Consider the following 22,011-nt stretch of genomic DNA (forward strand, 5'->3'; position numbering starts at 1 on the left):
ATGTGTAAATTTGCAACACAAAACACATCCGAATGATAAACTTACACTCTATGATGGTCAAATTTAGCTGTTACTCCGCGAATCACACGCGTGTCGATCATCTGCGATCCGTTCACCGCTAGTCATTTTATGTCTTTTGTTCCTAATGAATCTATATTATCATATCTAGACAATATTATATAGCATCATTGGTGCACAAACAAACGTTTTTCCTTATACGACACTTTATTTGGACAGATTTCCAACGCAGCGCTTAATGCAGAATGCACTGTTGCATACGGCTGCACAATATATCGAAATATCGCAAATAGATGCGTATATATCGATATTAGGGCTGTCAATCTTCCTCTATAATACTATTCGAATTCCATTCCTTATTTTATGTAATATTCAAATAATATTAGAATATTAAATGCTCAAATTTATCCTATTATTAATATTTACGACATTACACATCTTATGGATCGCCAATGCCACTACAGCCTGTGGTTGTTGTTACACGTTCAGCCCACTAGAGGGACATCTAACAGAACTACAATAAACATTCAGGGAGTCTCCCGCATATTGAGAGCGTCTCCCTGATGGCTGCAAATTAGTTAAAATCTCCCGGAAACCGCGACCGCGTGCATGGCAGAGAGAACGAGACCTTGCGAATGTGCCACGCGAAAGCTAGTCCCGCGCTCTCCTATTGTTAATAAGAAAGCGATAAAGGGCCGTTTATACCTGGTCACTTCGGAAGTATATATTTATTTTTAAACGTATATAAAAGCAATATTTGAATAGTAAATTTAGCATTCGAATAGTATTTTTTTTTGATATTCAAATTATATTCGAATTTCGGAATTCGTTCCAACAGCCCTAATCGATATGCATATCTCAACGGCTTGCAATAACTGATCATGAACTGAAGACGGCTGCTCTCGGCTGAATAACTTTTCTATCTTTAATAAGAATCTGTATGTAATTCATACAGTGAATCAGTGTTGTGTACTTCTGCCACACTGAGGTCGTGTGCTTTGATTTTAAACACAGTCAGGGTAAAAATAGCCTAGCGCTCGGTGACGGTTGCACTCGGTGTGTGTGTGATTCATCATGACTTTTGTTCTTGGTTAACGGTGACCTTTAACCCCAGGTTATGCCTGTGTTTAGTGACACAAACGATGCTAATGGAGGCTGACTGCGATCACGAGACCAGACATTTACATGAAACACACACACACCTGATGTCTTTACACGGATCCTGATGTAGAAGCTCCCGCTTGTTTCATCACGCGCCTCACTGACCAACACATGTTTTATTCATCCTGTGTGTGTGTGTGTGTGTGTGTGTGTGTGTGTGTGTGTGTGTGTGTGTGTCTGCAAGATAGTTAGATGATGATCTGAACTGGTACATGTACATGTTCCGGACAAGAAGAAACAACACACAACACTACGAGCATTTAATGAGCCACACACACACACACACACACACACACACACACTGCTAAATTCTTCAAGAATACAGTCTGTATTTCAAGCTTGAGAGTATTGCACAAGAAACACTATTTAAATATAATATAATTCAATCTGGTGTCATGCAAGTAGTTTTATTGTTTTTCATGATGAAATGCCGTTTGTTGATTCACACTTTACAATAATTGCAATAATTAACATTAACTGTTGAGCATTTGTTACAGTATTTATTCATCTTCTTTAATGTTAGTTAATAAAAATAAAGTCAGCTGACATCCATTAAATGTGATACAACTTTTTGTTTGTTATTATTTAGTAATGTTGGCTTTCACTAAGAATAATAAATGCGTTGTTTATCTTGTAGTTCACTGATGTAAACAAATGTAACATAATGCAAGTAATTATTACATTTCGACTATAAGACTGTACTATTACAAGACTATAAACTGTACAGTCGCATTCTCGATATTCCTTATAAATTTGATATTTTTTATGATTGTGCTTCATCAAAATAACACCATTACTAGAAATGTTAAACCAATTCAATTCCAGAAGGAAGCTAAATGACATACATTACTGACTTTGTGGCAGCTGAACTCTAATGTAGAGTTTCATTAGAGCTGCTTTAATTAAATTACTCATTAAAGGCTCATAGAGCAAATTACACAAGCAAATGATGTGGAACACTAAACAGACAGCAGATATAGTGAACGTCTGTGTGTGATAGGGCACTGATCAGGACGCATGTACAAAAAGTGAGTCAGAAAACACTAGAGATGCTTGTTTTTAGTTTATTATTGAACAGATGAACAAGAGATCATCTGATCTGTCATACAACGAGACCCAGTCGCTCTTTCAGGGCTACACGTCTGCGAAACTGGAAACTTCAGCAGAGCTCTCGCTTTAAACTCGAGAAGAAACGACTGCGCTGTTAGTCAGATTTCATCCTACAGGTCTAACCTGCCCTTATTTTACTCTAACCATCTGTATTTGTTTAATTTTTTATTTAAAGCGTCTCTCATCTGATGAGTGAATATATAGTAGGGCTGTGTGTGTCTGCACACTAATCAAATCATGAGCTTCAATCCAAATTCACTGTACACGCTGTACTCTTACTGGATGACAACTAGTGACTCATTTGTTTGGAGAAGTGATTAAAATAAAGTCTCCTGAGCTCTGAAAGAGCAACACGTGAGCAGCAACACTCTCCTCTGTCGAGACGAGGCGACGTTGACGCCTATATTCTCTCTCTCTTCCACATTTATGATTCATCAGATGTTTCTCGTCTGATATCTCATTGTTTGGTTCTGAGCTGTCTGCGTAGCATGATACGGTTTAGCATTATCTGTGCGGGGAGTCGAGCGCCGCGTGCCGAGCAGACATAATTAACTTTCGTTAATTAGCTATTGGACGAATAGAGCAATCATTAATCATTCAAATCTCCCTGGTGTATCCTGACGCTGTGAAACACACAGAAGCGTCTGGATCTGAGGACAGAAGAGTCTGAACTGAACACATTTACTCAACTTTAAGAACTTTTGCTTTGATTTACTGATTTTTTTTTTTATGTATTTGAGTGAAGATGGGGTTATCTGACCAATCACAACAGACTGGGTTATCTGACCAATCACAACAGACTGGGTTATCTTGACCAATCACAACAGACTGGGTTATCTGACCAATCACAACAGACTGGGTTATCTGACCAATCACAACAGACTGGGTTATCTGACCAATCACAACAGACTGGGTTATCTGACCAATCACAACAGACTGGGTTATCTGGCCAATCACAACAGACTGGCGCATCTGACCAATCACAGTAGACTGGGTTATCTGACCAATCACAACAGACTGGGTTATCTGGCCAATCACAACAGACTGGCGCATCTGACCAATCACAGTAGACTGGGTTATCTGACCAATCACAACAGACTGGCGCATCTGACCAATCACAAGAGACTGGGTCATCTGGCCAATCACAACAGACTGGGTTATCTGGCCAATCACAACAGACTGGCGCATCTGACCAATCACAAGAGACTGGGTCATCTGGCCAATCACAACAGACTGGGTCATCTGACCAATCACAACAGACTGGCGCATCTGACCAATCACAACAGACTGGCGCATCTGACCAATCACAACAGACTGGCGCATCTGACCAATCACAACAGACTGGCACATCTGACCAATCACAAGAGACTGGGTCATCTGACCAATCACAAGAGACTGGGTCATCTGACCAATCACAACAGACTGGCACATCTGACCAATCACAACAGACTGGGTCATCTGACCAATCACAACAGACTGGCACATCTGACCAATCACAAGAGACTGGGTTATCTGACCAATAACAACAGACTGGGTCATCTGACCAATCACAACAGACTGGGTCATCTGACCAATCACAACAGACTGGGTCATCTGACCAATCACAAGAGACTGGCGCATCTGACCAATCACAACAGACTGGCGCATCTGACCAATCACAACAGACTGGGTCATCTGACCAATCACAACAGACTGGCACATCTGACCAATCACAACAGACTGGGTCATCTGACCAATCAGAGCAGAGTAGCCTTGTGCAAAGGTGGGGTTTATAGAGACTGAATCTTCAAACAAAGAGTTTCCAGACTGTTTGAGAAATGATGTGCAGTGTATATTATGAGAAAATGAAAGTGTTTTTTGACGTATTAGGAGACTCCAAAAAGAAAATTAGGGCACTAAATAAGTGCACTTAAATAAATGTATTTCATTTTTATTAAATTTGCTTATTAAGTTAAAGAGAGCACTACTAATACTAATAGCTTAATGTATAAATACTTAGAACTGAAATAACTGTATTTTGCATTAGAGAAATGAGTGTTTGGCGTCAATATATGAATCTGTCTGATGTTTCTCAGAGATCAGCTGCTGTTTTATTCACTTTCAAGAGTCACACGTATAGTTAACAGATGCATAATTAATTTAGTCTTCTGTGAAATATTAAAGCATTTAGAGCAATTCTATTCTGTGGCTGAAGAAACTGAAAATAAAGCCTTTTTCTGGGAAAACTTTTGTGACTCTTTTTTGCAGCTTATGCATTTATTTGAGAACAAACCTCCTCGAGTCAGTCACATGACCTCGGGACAGGTGTGTGTGTGTGTCCGCGTGCATCAGATCAGCTGGTGTTTCTCTGTGTGTTGAACACGGACAGACGGTCTTGACTAACTCGAGTCTCGCCGTCCGCTCAATCCTGCATCTGCCAATCAAACGCAGCCTCTGCCGCTGTCATGGCAATGCATGCATAAATTAGCATGTATTTGCATAAGAACCCACTTGTTTTGCAAATGCCATTTTCTCTTTCTTTATCTCTTACTTTCTCGATTCATTTTTTCATTTCTTTTGGTTTTTTATAACAAATGCCATTTTGTCCCATCAAACCTTTCTGGAAATGTCGGTACGAGTTTTAGAAAGTTTCAATGGCCACACACACACACACACACACACACACACACACACACTGTAAAGAGACAAGCGCGTATGAATATGGGAGTCAGTCCCTTAAATTAGGGCTGGCCGTTATGACAAATCTCATATCCCCATACCGATATACATCATATATCTTAACGTGTGTGTGTGTGTGTGTATATATATATATATATATATATATATATATGTATATAGTGGTTCGGTTCACAATGCATAGATGCGGTTGTCAGTCAGTCCCGTAAATTACTGGAGAAAACACTCGACAACGAATCAAATGAGTTTTGCTGTATTTGTCTAACATGAACTCGGATGATCTATGATGTGTGTGTCAGTGAAGGATTATTGCTGGAAACTGATCATAATTGAGCCATTTGCAAATTTCGGCTGTACATTTTAGTGTGTATTTGGCCTGAAATACTGTGATTTTCCTCAATGGCAGTTTGAGAATGAAGAAATACACAGTCAGAATAAATGCACCAAATCTTGCACTTTATATTGTACTTGCACAAAATAAAAATCTTTTTTTTTAATTGAGCAGACATAAAGAAATATAAACTTGCTTATTGAGAACGGAGATGTCGGATCTGAATGGTGCTTTGGTCTTTGCAATAAGGCGAACGAAGCTAGCCTTATGTATTTATAATATAAATATTATTGCACAGCTCTATAAAGTTTGATATAAAAGTAACGTTCGTGACTCTCCTGTTCGAACTCGTTCATCAAAATGAACAAATCTTTTTCCAAGTCATTTGGTTGATTCAACGAACTAAACGAATAAAATGATTCGGAAAAAGATTTGTTCATTTTGATGAACGAGTTCGAACAGGAGAGTCACGAACGCTCATCACAGAACAGAGCAAGGCGAGCATTTGAGCTTATAAAACATAAACTTTATTTATTTATTTTTTTAAATGAGCGATCGTTTCACTTGATAAGACCCTTATTCATCGTCTGGAATCATTTAAAGCCCTTTGAACAGTTTGCAGTGAAACTCTCATTTGGACCTTGAACCGTTTGGACCCCATTGAAGTCCATTATATGGAGAAAATCCTGGAATGTTTTCATCAAAAACCTTAATTTCTTTTCGACTGAAGAAAAAGAGACTTCTGACCTCAACCGTACTCGTTTATGATGCGTCTGAACATCGTGTCGTCATTGAGGATCAGTGTGTGGCGGCTGATTCTGCTCACCGCGTGATCATGTGATGTTTGGTGTGTGTTTCACGGCGGTCGGTCGTTCATCAGCCCGAACACATCTGTGTTAGACGGACTGGTGTTTGGTGAGCGGTTTGGAGATCTGCTCCTGTATCAAGGGCAAATCCACTCGTTTATCTTCACACACACACATATTCATCTTCACAATAATTGTGGCACTTCATCAAAGTGCTGAGTGTTATATTTATCAGTCAGATTAATGTGAGATCGCTCGTGTGTGTGTGTGTGTGTGGCTGCTCATGAAATATTCCTCTCATCTCTCTTGTTGTTGTTGTTGTTCTCTTCATGAGTTTGTCTGGGATCTTCTGACTCGCTGATCTGTTTATCTCTTTCTTTTCTCTAGTATATTCTCATCCGCTCTTCACGTTCCTCCTCTTTTCATCTCGTCTCTTGATGTCTCATCTCTTCTTTTCCTGTCTCCATTTGTTTATTCTCGTAATTCATTTCGTCTCTTCATTTCTCTTCTCACCTGGCTTCATCGCATCTCTGTCTTCCAGTTTCAATTAAATTCACATGAGCTTTATTGGCTTGACGAATTGTGCATTCCAGTGGCAAAGCATTTATATGCGCAGGAACAATAAAAAATGAATGTACTTGGTTGGTCAGGATCCGTCTCTGCTTGGTCTCTCTGACAATCTGGAGATTTTAGAGTTTGATAGAATTGTAATTTACTTTGTGTTTTAACTCAAGAAAGAGCTTTTTAACTCAGAGCCCCCAAGCTGTGTGATGTGCTCCTCTTCACATCAGAAACACACACATTGGGAAACTTTAAAAAAGTTGTTTTTAATTCATTTGTTTTTGTTTTATTCTTCTGTTGCGCTTTGGGTTTGTGAAAGCGCATTATACAGGTGAAACTCGACAAGTTAGAATATGGTGCAAAAGTTCATTTATATCAGTAATTCAACTTAAAAGGTGAAACTAATATATTATATAGACTCATTACATGCAAAGTGAGATATTTCAAGCCTTTATTTGCTGTAATTATGATGATTATGGCTCACAGCTTATGAAAACCCCAAATTCGAAATTAGAATATTGTGAAAAGGTTTTCAAGCCGTAATCATCAAAATTATAACAAATAAAGGCTTGAAATATCTCACTTTGCATGTAATGAGTCTAAATAATATATTAGTTTCACCTTTTAAGTTGAATTACTGAAATACAAATTAAACTTTTGCACGATATTCACATTTTTTGCATTTCACCTGTAAATAAAATGTAATATTATCATTTTAGTTTCCTGATCCCAACGTTCCAAGATATGTATTTTTAGCTTGTTTTGATAATTTGATTTATATTGATGTGCTGGTTAGTGTTAGTAGAGTTAGTCAGGTTAGTAACTCTATTCTGTTCAGGGTTCAGGTCTTTGTTATGCTTTAAAATGTGGGACTCTTTCTCTCCATTCGTCTGTGTTTGTCTCTCTCACCTCTGTCCCTCATAAAGTCTCCAGTCTCGGTGAATCATCTGTTAGTCATGTGTGTGTGTGTGTGTGTGTGTGTCGGCGTCTCTTTCTCAGGCAGAGAAAAGGCCCATAAAGCTAATGTAGTGTGTGGCGTCTCTCTCCTGCTGTGATCTATATGCCCATCCATCCTGAGCTTTATAGAGCAGCCGGGCGTCTCTGACCGGGCCGACCCGCTGCGGTGACGTCTAAACACACCCGGCAGGATCGTAGGCGCTGTGGGTGGGACACCGAACATGACTATGAGAGCGGGAGAGTTTCACCAGTGAGATTCAATTCACGTTTATTTGTGTAGCGCTTTTCACAATGCTCATCATTTCAAAGCAGCTTTACAGAGAGTCCATATTACAGTTTACAGTGATCTGGTATCAGATGCAGGGCTGTCACTTTCGAGAAAAAAATCCTGTTTGTAGGGAAGCACCGATATGAAAATTTTGGCCGATACCGATAATTCTTTATATTTGAAAGCCGATAACCGATATATCGGCCGATAAACTTAAATTCGAATTTTGAGAGCCTGATTACAAAAACAAAAGTCTCACAATTAAATCCATGTTCATGTTATAGTGTTGTATAGCCGATATGACAGATTTGCGCTGCACATGTTGTACCGAACCGTATTTTCATTTTTTGAAGAGATTTCAATCATATTTTAAGAAATTCAAAAACATAAACACTGCTCAACAAGCGTCTCAGCTGAAGGGAATAATAAATTATTTATCTGCTTTAATATATCGGCCACGTTTTCTTACCAGGCCGATAACGATAACGTTAAAAATGAACATATATCGGCCGATACCGATATGCTGGCCGATATATCGTGCATCCCTACCTGTTTGATTTCTGAGGCATAAGTTTTCATTGAATCGATTGTAAAATCAATTTTCCATGTCTAAAAACGTTTCCATTTTCAACACCAAATACAGGCAAATCCACGGACACCTAGAGGCGCTTGAGACGCACAAGTCTGCAATATTCCTGATTATTAATTGGCATGAAGTTTATGCGAATGACACACAGGAGCGCAACATTCCGGGATTGAGATTAACACCCTCGACTCGCAAAATGCGGGTAAAAAAAAAACAAAAAAAAACTTTGGTGGGAAACCCTGTCCAATCATGAGCCAATCTGCCATGTTTCTATTTACTCATTTTTCTGGAGAAGTTCGTTTAAGACAATCTGCACGGATTTAGCACAAATACGCAACTCGTGATCCTCATGATATATTACGCAATGCAACAAATAATGGCGCGCTTGTTCACTTGCATTGAAGCAATATCAAATATAAATTTGCTCCTGATTCTACATGTTCTGTGTCCTGTAATGATCTGTCCACCTGAAACACATTTTTGGTATTAAAAAAATAAATAAATAATTTTTCGATTGTCGTTTCTGAAACTTGTGTTGGTTGGTCCGATCGATTGTGCAATCGATTTTCGGACGTAAAGTGACAGCCCTAATCAGAGGTAACTGCCTAAGATCTGTCAGGACCACTATCGTCAAATGCGATTGCTAATTAGCACACAGCTAGGATTGGCGGTATGGTTCTGTTCTGGGCAAAAAAATATATAACGGATATATATATATATTGACACATGCACAGAACAGAGAATTATGTTCTGAAGTCGTTTTACTCATTTTCTTCTTCCTGAAGGAAACCTGCTGCAATCTAAAAATATCCTGCACACCCTCCTGCTGCATTTAACCTGACAGCAGCCTCCACACACACACACACACACACACACACACAGCGGCGCATACGGGGTGTGTGTGTGTCTGAGACGGGTCGGCCTCTCCACGCTCCACAGGACATGACAGGCAATTTGAAAGAGCGGGCATCTCACACACACTTGCCACGGTAAAGAGAGAGAGCGTCCTGTGAGCAGGTAAATGCAAATGTCGTGTGTGTCATGACTCTCTTAGGCAGCCGTTAATTATTATTTTAGAAGAGCTGAGGGGTTCTTCTCTTATCTTCTTGCCTTGTGGCATGTGTCCATCGTTTAATCTTTTCTCTTCTTCCTCATCGTTTGTGTCTTTTCTTCTCATATCTTTGCTTCTTGTGTCTTCTCTTATCTTTTATCGTCTCTTTCATTTCTTCTTTTCGCGTCTGGTCTAGCCGTATCTTGTCTCTTCTGTACCGTAAAAGTGTTGAAATATAATGTAACAGGAGGAGCGCAGAACCACTGAGATTCAACGCTGGTAGAGTAAAGAGAGACAGACGAGTGTGTGGAGGTGAGATGGGAGGAGTAATAGAGAGACAGACGAGTGTGTGGAGGTGAGACAGGAGGAGTAAAGAGAGACAGACGAGTGTGTGGAGGTGAGACGAGAGGAGTAATAGAGAGACAGACGAGTGTGTGGAGGTGAGACAGGAGGAGTAATAGACAGACAGACGAGTGTGTGGAGGTGAGACAGGAGGAGTAAAGAGAGACAGACGAGTGTGTGGAGGTGAGACAGGAGGAGTAATAGAGAGACAGACGAGTGTGTGGAGGTGAGACGGGAGGAGTAATAGAGAGACAGACGAGTGTGCGGAGGTGAGACAGGAGGAGTAATAGAGAGACAGACGAGTGTGCGGAGGTGAGACGGGAGGAGTAATAGAGAGACAGACGAGTGTGTGGAGGTGAGACAGGAGGAGTAATAAAGAGACAGACGAGTGTGCGAAGGTGAGACGGGAGGAGTAATAGAGAGACAGACGAGTGTGCGGAGGTGAGACAGGAGGAGTAATAGAGAGACAGACGAGTGTGTGGAGGTGAGACGGGAGGAGTAATAGAGAGACAGACGAGTGTGCGGAGGTGAGACAGGAGGAGTAATAGAGAGACAGACGAGTGTGTGGAGGTGAGACGGGAGGAGTAAAGAGAGACAGACGAGTGTGTGGAGGTGAGACGGGAGGAGTAAAGAGAGACAGACGAGAGTGTGAGGAGGTGAGACAGGAGGAGGAATAGAGAGACAGACGAGTGTGCGGAGGTGAGACAGGAGGAGTAATAGAGAGACAGACGAGTGTGCGGAGGTGAGACGGGAGGAGTAATAGAGAGACAGACGAGAGTGTGAGGAGGTGAGACAGGAGGAGTAATAGAGAGACAGACGAGAGTGTGAGGAGGTGAGACAGGAGTAATAGAGAGACAGACGAGAGTGTGAGGAGGTGAGACAGGAGGAGGAATAGAGAGACAGACGAGTGTGCGGAGGTGAGACAGGAGGAGTAATAGAGAGACAGACGAGTGTGCGGAGGTGAGACAGGAGGAGTAATAGAGAGACAGACGAGTGTGCGGAGGTGAGACGGGAGGAGTAAAGAGAGACAGACGAGTGTGTGGAGGTGAGACGGGAGGAGTAAAGAGAGACAGACGAGTGTGTGGAGGTGAGACGGGAGGAGTAATAGACAGACAGACGAGTGTGCGGAGGTGAGACACGAGGGGTAATAGAGAGACAGACGAGTGTGTGGAGGTGAGACGGGGGGAGTAATAGAGAGACAGACGAGTGTGTGGAGGTGAGACGGGAGGAGTAATAGACAGACAGACGAGTGTGCGGAGGTGAGACACGAGGGGTAATAGACAGACAGACGAGTGTGCGGAGGTGAGACGGGGGGAGTAATAGAGAGACAGACGAGTGTGCGGAGGTGAGACAGGAGGAGTAAAGAGAGACAGACGAGTGTGTGGAGGTGAGACAGGAGGAGTAATAGAGAGACAGACGAGTGTGTGGAGGTGAGACAGGAGGAGTAATAGAGAGACAGACGAGTGTGTGGAGGTGAGACAGGAGGAGTAATAGAGAGACAGACGAGTGTGTGGAGGTGAGACAGGAGGAGTAATAGAGAGACAGACGAGTGTGTGGAGGTGAGACAGGAGGAGTAATAGAGAGACAGACGAGTGTGTGGAGGTGAGACAGGAGGAGTAATAGAGAGACAGACGAGTGTGTGGAGGTGAGACAGGAGGAGTAATAGAGAGACAGACGAGTGTGTGGAGGTGAGACAGGAGGAGTAATAGAGAGACAGACGAGTGTGCGGAGGTGAGACAGGAGGAGTAAAGAGAGACAGACGAGTGTGTGGAGGTGAGACAGGAGGAGTAATAGAGAGACAGACGAGTGTGTGGAGGTGAGACAGGAGGAGTAATAGAGAGACAGACGAGTGTGCGGAGGTGAGACGGGAGGAGTAAAGAGAGACAGACGAGTGTGCGGAGGTGAGACAGGAGGAGTAATAGAGAGACAGACGAGTGTGTGGAGGTGAGACAGGAGGAGTAATAGAGAGACAGACGAGTGTGCGGAGGTGAGACAGGAGGAGTAATAGAGAGACAGACGAGTGTGTGGAGGTGAGACAGGAGGAGTAATAGAGAGACAGACGAGAGTGTGAGGAGGTGAGACAGGAGGAGTAATAGAGAGACAGACGAGAGTGTGAGGAGGTGAGACAGGAGGAGTAATAGAGAGACAGACGAGTGTGTGGAGGTGAGACAGGAGGAGTAATAGAGAGACAGACGAGTGTGTGGAGGTGAGACAGGAGGAGTAATAGAGAGACAGACGAGTGTGCGGAGGTGAGACAGGAGGAGTAAAGAGAGACAGACGAGTGTGTGGAGGTGAGACAGGAGGAGTAATAGAGAGACAGACGAGTGTGTGGAGGTGAGACAGGAGGAGTAATAGAGAGACAGACGAGTGTGCGGAGGTGAGACGGGAGGAGTAAAGAGAGACAGACGAGTGTGCGGAGGTGAGACAGGAGGAGTAATAGAGAGACAGACGAGTGTGTGGAGGTGAGACAGGAGGAGTAATAGAGAGACAGACGAGTGTGTGGAGGTGAGACAGGAGGAGTAATAGAGAGACAGACGAGTGTGCGGAGGTGAGACAGGAGGAGTAAAGAGAGACAGACGAGTGTGTGGAGGTGAGACAGGAGGAGTAATAGAGAGACAGACGAGAGTGTGAGGAGGTGAGACGGGAGGAGTAAAGAGAGACAGACGAGTGTGCGGAGGTGAGACAGGAGGAGTAATAGAGAGACAGACGAGTGTGTGGAGGTGAGACAGGAGGAGTAATAGAGAGACAGACGAGTGTGTGGAGGTGAGACAGGAGGAGTAATAGAGAGACAGACGAGTGTGCGGAGGTGAGACAGGAGGAGTAAAGAGAGACAGACGAGTGTGTGGAGGTGAGACAGGAGGAGTAATAGAGAGACAGACGAGTGTGTGGAGGTGAGACAGGAGGAGTAATAGAGAGACAGACGAGTGTGCGGAGGTGAGACGGGAGGAGTAAAGAGAGACAGACGAGTGTGCGGAGGTGAGACAGGAGGAGTAATAGAGAGACAGACGAGTGTGTGGAGGTGAGACAGGAGGAGTAATAGAGAGACAGACGAGTGTGTGGAGGTGAGACAGGAGGAGTAATAGAGAGACAGACGAGTGTGCGGAGGTGAGACAGGAGGAGTAAAGAGAGACAGACGAGTGTGTGGAGGTGAGACAGGAGGAGTAATAGAGAGACAGACGAGTGTGTGGAGGTGAGACAGGAGGAGTAAAGAGAGACAGACGAGTGTGCGGAGGTGAGACAGGAGGAGTAATAGAGAGACAGACGAGTGTGTGGAGGTGAGACAGGAGGAGTAAAGAGAGACAGACGAGTGTGTGGAGGTGAGACAGGAGGAGTAATAGAGAGACAGACGAGTGTGTGGAGGTGAGACAGGAGGAGTAATAGAGAGACAGACGAGTGTGCGGAGGTGAGACGGGAGGAGTAAAGAGAGACAGACGAGTGTGCGGAGGTGAGACAGGAGGAGTAATAGAGAGACAGACGAGTGTGTGGAGGTGAGACAGGAGCACTGGCCTATTTGTCAGCATTGATCAAGTCATTACGGAGTGTGTTCAGGGACCCATTTCTGTTTTGGAGGCCAAAGGCAGACAGAGATGAAGCGCATGAGGACTGAACTCCACTGGGACTGTAATGAATCCGACACACACCGTGTTTCTGTGTCTGAGAAAACAAGCCGAGCGAACGGCTCCTCAGCGCTCATGAGTTCAGACGCTTCATCAGCTAGAGCCAACACTCGCCGTGAGTAGAGAGTGTGTGTGAGCGAGAGTGTGTGTGTGAGAGAGAGAGAGAAAGAGAGTGTGATACATGTACAGACTCAGTGAACATGCACTGAGCATTGAGACACACACACAGACCTGGCTGCCGAAGGAAGAGTGAATGTACCCTCACTACACACACACACACACACACACACACATCCTGCCCCAAATATACAAACATTAGAGACACTTCCTGTCCCCTTTACACAACCAACCAGAGAGACTTCAGAAATTTAATATGGACAAACTCCCACTCCTGCTAGGAGAAAGCCCAGCGAGCTCAAACCTGGCTGCCAGGCTAGTGTGTGAGGTCCTGTCACGTAGAAGGAGCCTCCGGCAGGAAAGAGCTGCAAACTATATGCCTAGAGATACAAAAAACTACTTTATTTATTTATTTATTTATTTATTCAATAATGATTTACTTATTTGTATTGTATAGTCAGTGTAATAAATTTTTGGAAATGTAAAGATTTCTTTCACCATGCCAATAAAGCTATTTGAATCTTGAATATTGTGTGTGAGAGAGAGTGTGTGTATGAGAGAGCATTTGTGTGTGTGTGTGTGTGTGTGCGTGTATGAGAGAGAGAGTTTGTGTGTGTGTGTGTGTGTGTCCGTCCGTCCTACTTGAAAGAAAAACATTTTCATAATTAAAGTACATAATCATTTAGTTTTATTTTTCCCTCTTAAAATTGCGAAATGCAGAACATTTATTTTAGTGTGTGTGTGTGTGTGTGTGTGTGTGAGTCTGAGGTAATTATAGTCCGCTTTCCTCATTGAACTCAATATATGCAACTGTGTGTCATTTGTTAATGTTGTCATATCATGTATTATCTTTTTATGTTTGATTTTATGTAAGAGTGAAAACTGCTTAATTTTATGTGTCCATAATAGTTGGGTTGAGTTTCACGTTTTAATAATAGCAATAAAAATGTTATTGTTGCGGCTCAGATGCGTTAAATATTGAGTTTTTCTGGTTCATATTGTGATCTTTGACTTTCGATTGCAGACTTTAGTGTTTTGGCTGGAGAAACATCTTGGATTGTAGGTGGGTTTGTGGGCCGTATCCAGGTGTGTGTGTGTGAGGTGTATCTGGCCGCCGGCTCTCAGTGATGGCACAAAACTTTTTGTCAAACTGAGTAAAAGAGGACATTAAAGTGGGACGTGGGGGGGTGTGTGTGTTCTGGTGAATAATTGGAGTTTTTCCTTTGACCTCATTGGACACACCACGGGAAAAAAATGGTTGAAAATGGTGCAAGAGAATAAAGGCGCGTGCCAATTCTCCCGTAGACCAACAGGCTGGCGACCCGATCTGCCCGGTTGCTTAGCAACTCCCGGTACCGGCGCCGCTTAATGACTCCTGTTGCCCCGCGACTCGGAGGATCTTAACGGGCCGCAGCCCTGGAGCTTTACAACCAATCACACGAGTCCTGAGACTCAACAAACCAGAATAAAGAGAGAACGTCTCGCGGGTCTCAGTCTCACACACACACACACACACACACACACACTCACCTCCAGCTTTACCAGCAAAACCAGTTCAGATCCAGACGAACCAAACGGACATGCATGCACAACTCTTTAACATCGAAACATCCATAAAACAATACATTTATATGTGGCTTGTTTTCAAAGAATACATTTTTGAAAAAGTATTATCTTTTTTAAGTATAGTTTTATTTTTTTCATTCATAAATCTGATTTTTGACATCATAACACACATTTATCATCATGCATAATTTTAATAAATTACATTTTTGAACCAAACGAACACATGCAAAGCTCAAACTCATCATCAGTATGTGTGTGTTTAACATCGAAACATCCGTAAAACAAATACATTTACTTTTGACAAATGCCAGAGTTTTATCTTTTCATTCATAAATCCGCCAGCGTTTACTAAAGTTATGCTCAAGATTTCTGACTTTTGAGGCTTGAGCATCGGAGCTACAACTGACGTTCAAGATTCAGCGTTAATAGATGGGTAATTTGTATTTGATTGATTGATTGATTGATTTTTTTCAGTTGATTTAATATCTCTATCTCTAATCAGCCTCTGGAGATCATTGCTTTTAATAAATGACACGCCACACACACACGGGACGATATGTGTTCATGTGCACGTGTGTGATTTCTGATGTGTTTTTTCATTGATCTGATACTCTTGTGACTCTAAAGGGATCAACATACTCTTAAACCTCATACACTCACACACACACTCTCATTCACACACATGCACTTACTCACAGATACATACACACAGATGCTTTTCTAACAACTCTCTCTCTTTCTTATTCAGATGAACCGGCCCATCCAGGTGAAGCCAGCTGACAGTGAAGGACGAGGAGGTAATTAACCTTCTCTCTCTCTCTCACACACACACACACACACACACAGGCCGAGTGACTCCGTGTGTCTGAGTGGCCGTTAATTTAGGTCACTCGCCTCCATTGACTCTCCATCTGTTTGTGCCGCCGTGGTTTTCCGTGACTCGGCTGAGATCGAAAGACTCGACTGTTCACACACACACACACCGATCCGCTCGTGACCCGGTGAATCCGCAGGTGATGTCATCATGGTTCGGATGGACTCGGTGCACCTGGTTGTCCTGAGAGTGTGTGTTTGACCTGCAGCTGTGTGTGTGTGTGTGTGTGTGTGTGTGTGTGCGTGTGTGTGTGTGTGTGTGGTTTCTCGAGAACCTTCAGTCGAGGAGCTGATCGTCAATGAACATGTCAACAAACACAAATGAAGCGCAATCTGACAGATATAAAATCATTATTTGTGAATGAATTAGTGACACTGAATTCTGTTTTACTGTATATTTTTCAAAATGCTAAAACATTATTTCCAGGTTTAAAATGTATTTTGATTTTTTTCTGCTCATCAAGGTTGCATTTCTATGATTAAAAATATGGTAAAAATATTAGGTTTTTTTAGTTTAGTTTAGACTGTTTTAAATAAATGCATTAATATAGACTTCTGTGAACATCTGTGTGTGAGTTATGATGAGGTCGAGCAGTGAAATGATCAGACTATACTCAGACACTGGTGTGTGTGTGTGTGAGAGAGACTGTAACAAGCGAATACTGTTGTTCTATTTTTAGTGCTCAGATTGAATCTGTTGTGACATGTTGTGGGCAGCGGGTGACACTCTGAACCCACACACACACACACACACACACACACACACACACACACACTCCATTTGTCTGAACAACAGAAGTCCAAACCCTTGTCCATTTTCACTGCAGTGATGGACGAAACCCGAGTCTGATGAGCTGATCTGTCAGTAACAGCTCACACACACACACACACACACACACACACACACACACACACACACACACTCACTGACTTATTTTGCAAAACACACATCAGTTTTACGTGGAGGAGATAAAACAATTCTCCATACAAGCCATGTAGAATATAATAGAACGGAATAGAATAGAATAACGTGGAATAGAATAGAACGGAATAGAGTAGAATATAATAGAACGGAATAGAATAGAGTGGAATAGAATAAAATAGAATGGAATAGAATAGAGTGGAATAGAATAGAATAGAGTAGAATATAATAGAACGGAATAGAATAGAGTGGAATAGAATAAAATAGAACGGAATAGAATGGAATAGAATAGAGTGGAATAGAATAGAGTGGAATAGAATAGAGTAGAATATAATAGAATAGAGTGGAATAGGATAGAATAGAACGGAATAGAATAGAGTGAAATAGAATATAATAGAACGGAGTAGAATAGAGTGGAATAGAATATAATAGAACGGAATAGAATGGAATAGAATAGAGTGGAATAGAATAGATTAGAATGAAATAGGATAGAATAGAACGGAATAGAATAGAATCGAACGGAATAGATTGGAATGTAATAGAACGGAATGGAATAGAACAGACTAGAACGGAATAGAGTAGTCATTCAGATTATTTTCTTACAGGTTTGCATACCGTATTAAATAAAATAAATTCATTTGTCCGATTTTTTTTTTTTACGAAGACTAACTTTAGCTAATTATTTTTATTTCTTCCGATAAATCCATAGAATACTTGGAAATAAATTGAGTCAAATCTTTTGCAAAAAAAAAAAAAAGTTTATTACAAAAATCAGTTTTGACGAATGTAATTGTGTGATGTCTCACTATCTATGGAAAAAGAGCAGCTTTGGAAACTCATTTCTTTATCCCATAGAAATGGGGAAGATCTTAGCCGTTGATGACAGGGAGAGGGACTGCTGTATATCCGGCTGTTTTATGTCCCACATTTATACAGGATTCAGACTTTAATTGACTAAATATTTGAGTTTGCTGGTTTTAATGAGGCGAAATCAAAGACAAATATTTGAAACCTGAAGCAATGAGCGATGTGCCGACAAGCTTTTGCAACACGTGTCCTTGTGTCGTGATGTGTGTGTCTCGAGAGGCGGATCTCATTCCAGCACGAGTGATTCATGATTAATGTTCCAGCAAAACCTGATGATGACGGGACGAGGGGAATGAATGTCCTTCAGTGTTTGCACAGAACTCTGGGTATCTTGAGCTCAGTTTGTTCATACACACACACACACACACTACTGTATCTCTCTAACTCTTATTTTACAGACCATTTCCTCTGAAAGACAGTGATAAGAGATGACGAGATTAAAGTCAATATTTGACTCCTGGAGGGACCAGCAAACTTTCCGAATTCAGTTTATATTTGGGTTTCATTTGTTGTTGTTTTCAATCATATGGTTTAATGTAACATAACTCGTTTAATGCACTCCATGTCTGACAGTTCAGTGAGGTTTAGCTGAGAGATTTTGAGTTTAATCATTGATAGAACAGGTCCCAGATAACAAAAATGTGTTCTAAGAATTAAAAATGTTATTTCTGAACGTTCAAAACGTCCAGTTGTTTGAACGTTAATCCCAGCTAACAAAGTTAGGTTCTGAGAACGTTTTTCTAACGTTCCATTTTGGTTATGGGAACGTTAATTTAAAATGTTCTAAAAACGTGGAAATGTCCAGTTTGCTTAACGTTGCTGGAACGGTGTCTTAGTGTTTGCAGAACGTTGCTGGAACGTTAGCATAATGTTGTTAGAACGTTATCCTAAGGTTAGCATAATGTTGCTGGAACGTTATGAGAACGTTTATCAAACACAAATAACCTGATAAAGACGTTCCGATAACGTTGTTCTAAGAACGTTTTTTATCAACGTAATGAGAACGTTCATCAAATACAAATAACGTGATAAAGACGTTCCAAGAACGTTGTTCTAAGAACGTTTTCTCTCAACGTTACAAGAACGTTAATAATGTTATATGAACGTTCCGAAAACATTATTTTAATAACGTTTTGTCCTAACATTTACACAACTTTTAAAGAACGTTAGTGAATGTTCTGGGAACGTTCCCTGTTAGCTGGGATGGAACGTTCCATTTTATCATTCTGCAAACATTATGAGAATGTTACTTTTGAACATTCAGAAACAAGTTACATTTAAAAACCAACTGACACATTTCAGAAAAAACATTCTATGAACTTTGAAGAAACCTTCTACTAACGTTACAGGAATCTTATGCATCTTGTTTACAGACGTTCTCTTGGGGATCTTCCAGGTTCAGTGATTTAAAATGACTTCGACTCGTCCGTCAGTTTGATAAAATGCTATTCTACACTCTTTCCAGGTGTCTTTATCCTGGAGAAAGTGTAAATGTTGCATTTTTGTTAATATTGCTTCAGAAAGAACTATAATAGCATGTTTAATTTCTCACCACTAACTGTTGTCTGGCTGTTATTGCTAATAATCCCTTTGTTCTCAGATCATATATATATTTTTTTCTCAGATCATCATTTCTCAGATTGATGATGTCATGGATGACATCATGGCTCTCAGGCTCTGGAAGCCTCTTTAGACCGTCATTATGTCGACCTGAGAATCTCTAAAGTGCAGCTCGGTTCAGGCGCGAGCACTAATTAACCGTGATACATCTCGTGTGTGTGTGTGCGCACCACAGACAGAAATGGTGGATATTACTCATAGGTCCGGGAATGAAAAGATAACGGACTGTAAATTCAATTCCTCTCCCGTCCATCCCTGAGGAACGCTCCGGGAACTTCCAGCATCCTCTGAGGGGGATTTCATTTTTCCTCAGCGTAGCCTAACATGTCGGAAACGTTCATTATTGCGCTTATGGCTCGTTAATTAGGCTTGTAAAGCTGACACGAGTGGCCCCTGATGTGTGCGGAGCCCCGGGCCCCTAGAGCACACACACACACACAGAGAGAGAGAGAGAAAGAGAGGATGAGAGGCAGACAGGGTTTATAATATATATGTATTCATGATGTAACACTGCTGTATTAGAATTTAAAAGCATTTAATTTTTCCCTTGAGGAAATGAATGAAGAACTGGAACTTTCCTTGTTTTTTCCTTGTTTATTTTTTTAAATCCCCCTTTCTATGCGATTAGATTTTTTTGTAATCTTTGGTTAGATTAGTGATTTTTGTCTTATATGCATTGATTTTATACTTGTAGTTTTTGTTGCTATAATGCCTGTAATATAACTTGAATACCTGGTCATGCATGCCTATTATAAGACTCTCGGAGCTCCTCCTGTGATTAGAGTTGTGCTGGTGATGATTACTGTCAGCTGATCACACCTAATTGCTCATTTATCAGGAGAAGGGCGAGTGTTTGTTGCAGATTAAGTACTGGAGTCTCAGTTGTATCTCATCTAAATCTCAGCCAAATCACAGTCAGCAAAATCTCAGATGTATCCCGGCTAAATCTCAGTTGTATCTCAGCGAAATCTCAGTTGTATCTCATCTAAATCACTTGTTGTATCTCATCTAAATCTCAGTTGTATCTCATCTAAATCTCAGTTGTATCTCATCTAAATCTCAGTTGTATCTCAGCAAAATCTCAGTTGTATCTCAATGAAATCTTAGTTGTTTCTCATCTAAATCTCAGTGGTATCTCAGCGAAATCTCAGTTGTATCTTAGCGAAATCTAAGTTGTATCTCAATGAAATCTTAGTTGTTTCTCAGCTAAATCTCAGTTGTATCTCATCTAAATCTCAGTGGTATTTCAGCGAAATCTCAGTTGTATCTCAGCCAAATCTCAGTTGTATCTCAGTTGTACCTCGTCTAAATATCAGCCAAACCTCAGTTGTATCTCATCTAAATCTCAGTGGTATCTCAGTGAAATCTCAGTTGTATCTCAGCGAAATCTAAGTTGTATCTCGGCTAAATCTCAGCCAAATCTCAGTTGTATTTTCGGCTAAATCTCAGTTGTATCTCAGTTGTATTCTCGGCTGAATCTCAGTTGTATCTTGGCTAAATATCAGTTGTATCTTGGCTAAATCTCAGTTGTATCTCAGCCAAATCTCAGTTGTATCTCAGTTGTACCTCGTCTAAATATCAGCCAAACCTCAGTTGTATCTCATCTAAATCTCAGTTGGATCTCGGCTAAATCTCAGTTGGATCTCGGCTAAATCTCAGTTGGATCTCAGTTGTAACTCGTCTAAATCTCAGCCAAATCACAGTTGTATCTCATCTAAATCTCAGTTGTATCTCATCTAAATCTCAGTTGTATCTCGACTAAATCTCAGTTGGATCTCGGCTAAATCTCAGTTGTATCTCGACTAAATCTCAGTTGTATCTCGACTAAATCTCAGTTGTATCTGGCTAAATCTCACTCGTATCTCAGCCATATCTTGGCTCAATCTCGGGCGTATCAGTTGTATATAGTGTGGAATAAGTGTGTCTGATCGCTTCCTCTCAGGATGAGTGTCGTATCCCACCGCTCTCTGAAGGCTCGTATGCATAATGTAAAGCTCTGCTACAGTACAGAAGACAGATGATGAGCCTGGGCTCATACAGCGCAAATCTCCATTAAAACAGCTTATGTAAGACTCGATGTGGAAGGGAACACAAGATGTCAGCCTGAAGAGATGAGGGAATGATGAACGAGGGGATACAGGTGTGTTTAGATAAGCGAATGAAGCTCGACATCTTCAAATAACAGTCCTCAATCGGAAAGACTCTCAATAATGTGCTTGCATGTGTACAGCCTTTCAGGATAACATGCGACAGTGGCTTATTCTCCTCTTTTACACTTGTGAGCTTTCTCTTCCTTTTGGATTTTTTGATGTCTTAAGCAATTTTCTACTGAATTCAGTGTCAAAAAGATCTGACTAAACTATAAAATACAGTTAACAGGGCATGAAATATTGATTACATGCTCTCCAGCTTTTTCATTGGCATGAAAGGACTGTGATATGAACACAGAGCTGAAGTGCTTCTACTGGACGAACATTCGGTTAAACAGAGGAAAGTACAGTAAAAACAGACTCGTATAATGGATAGGAATGTGTACGATCTGTAATCTCTGATGTTCTAACA

At 41.4% G+C, this 22,011-nt stretch overlaps 1 protein-coding gene across 9 annotated transcripts in view; it reads left to right on the plus strand.

The window, feature by feature from the left end:
* celf6 (CUGBP Elav-like family member 6) overlaps positions 1–22,011 on the plus strand; it is a 75,403-nt gene that overhangs the window by 33,079 nt on the left and 20,313 nt on the right. For all 9 annotated transcript variants that reach the window (XR_016145415.1, XM_089116559.1, XM_089116560.1 and 6 more), the window contains exon 3: positions 15,916–15,964. Coding sequence is in view for 8 of the 9 variants with exons in the window: in XM_089116559.1 (XP_088972685.1) it covers positions 15,916–15,964 (49 nt within the window). In the remaining variant the exon portion in view is untranslated. The remainder of the gene's footprint in view (positions 1–15,915; positions 15,965–22,011) is intronic.

Source organism: Pimephales promelas, chromosome 10 (assembly GCF_988280905.1).
Source record: "Pimephales promelas chromosome 10, fPimPro1.hap1.1, whole genome shotgun sequence".
NCBI classification, from domain to species: Eukaryota; Metazoa; Chordata; class Actinopteri; order Cypriniformes; family Leuciscidae; genus Pimephales; species Pimephales promelas.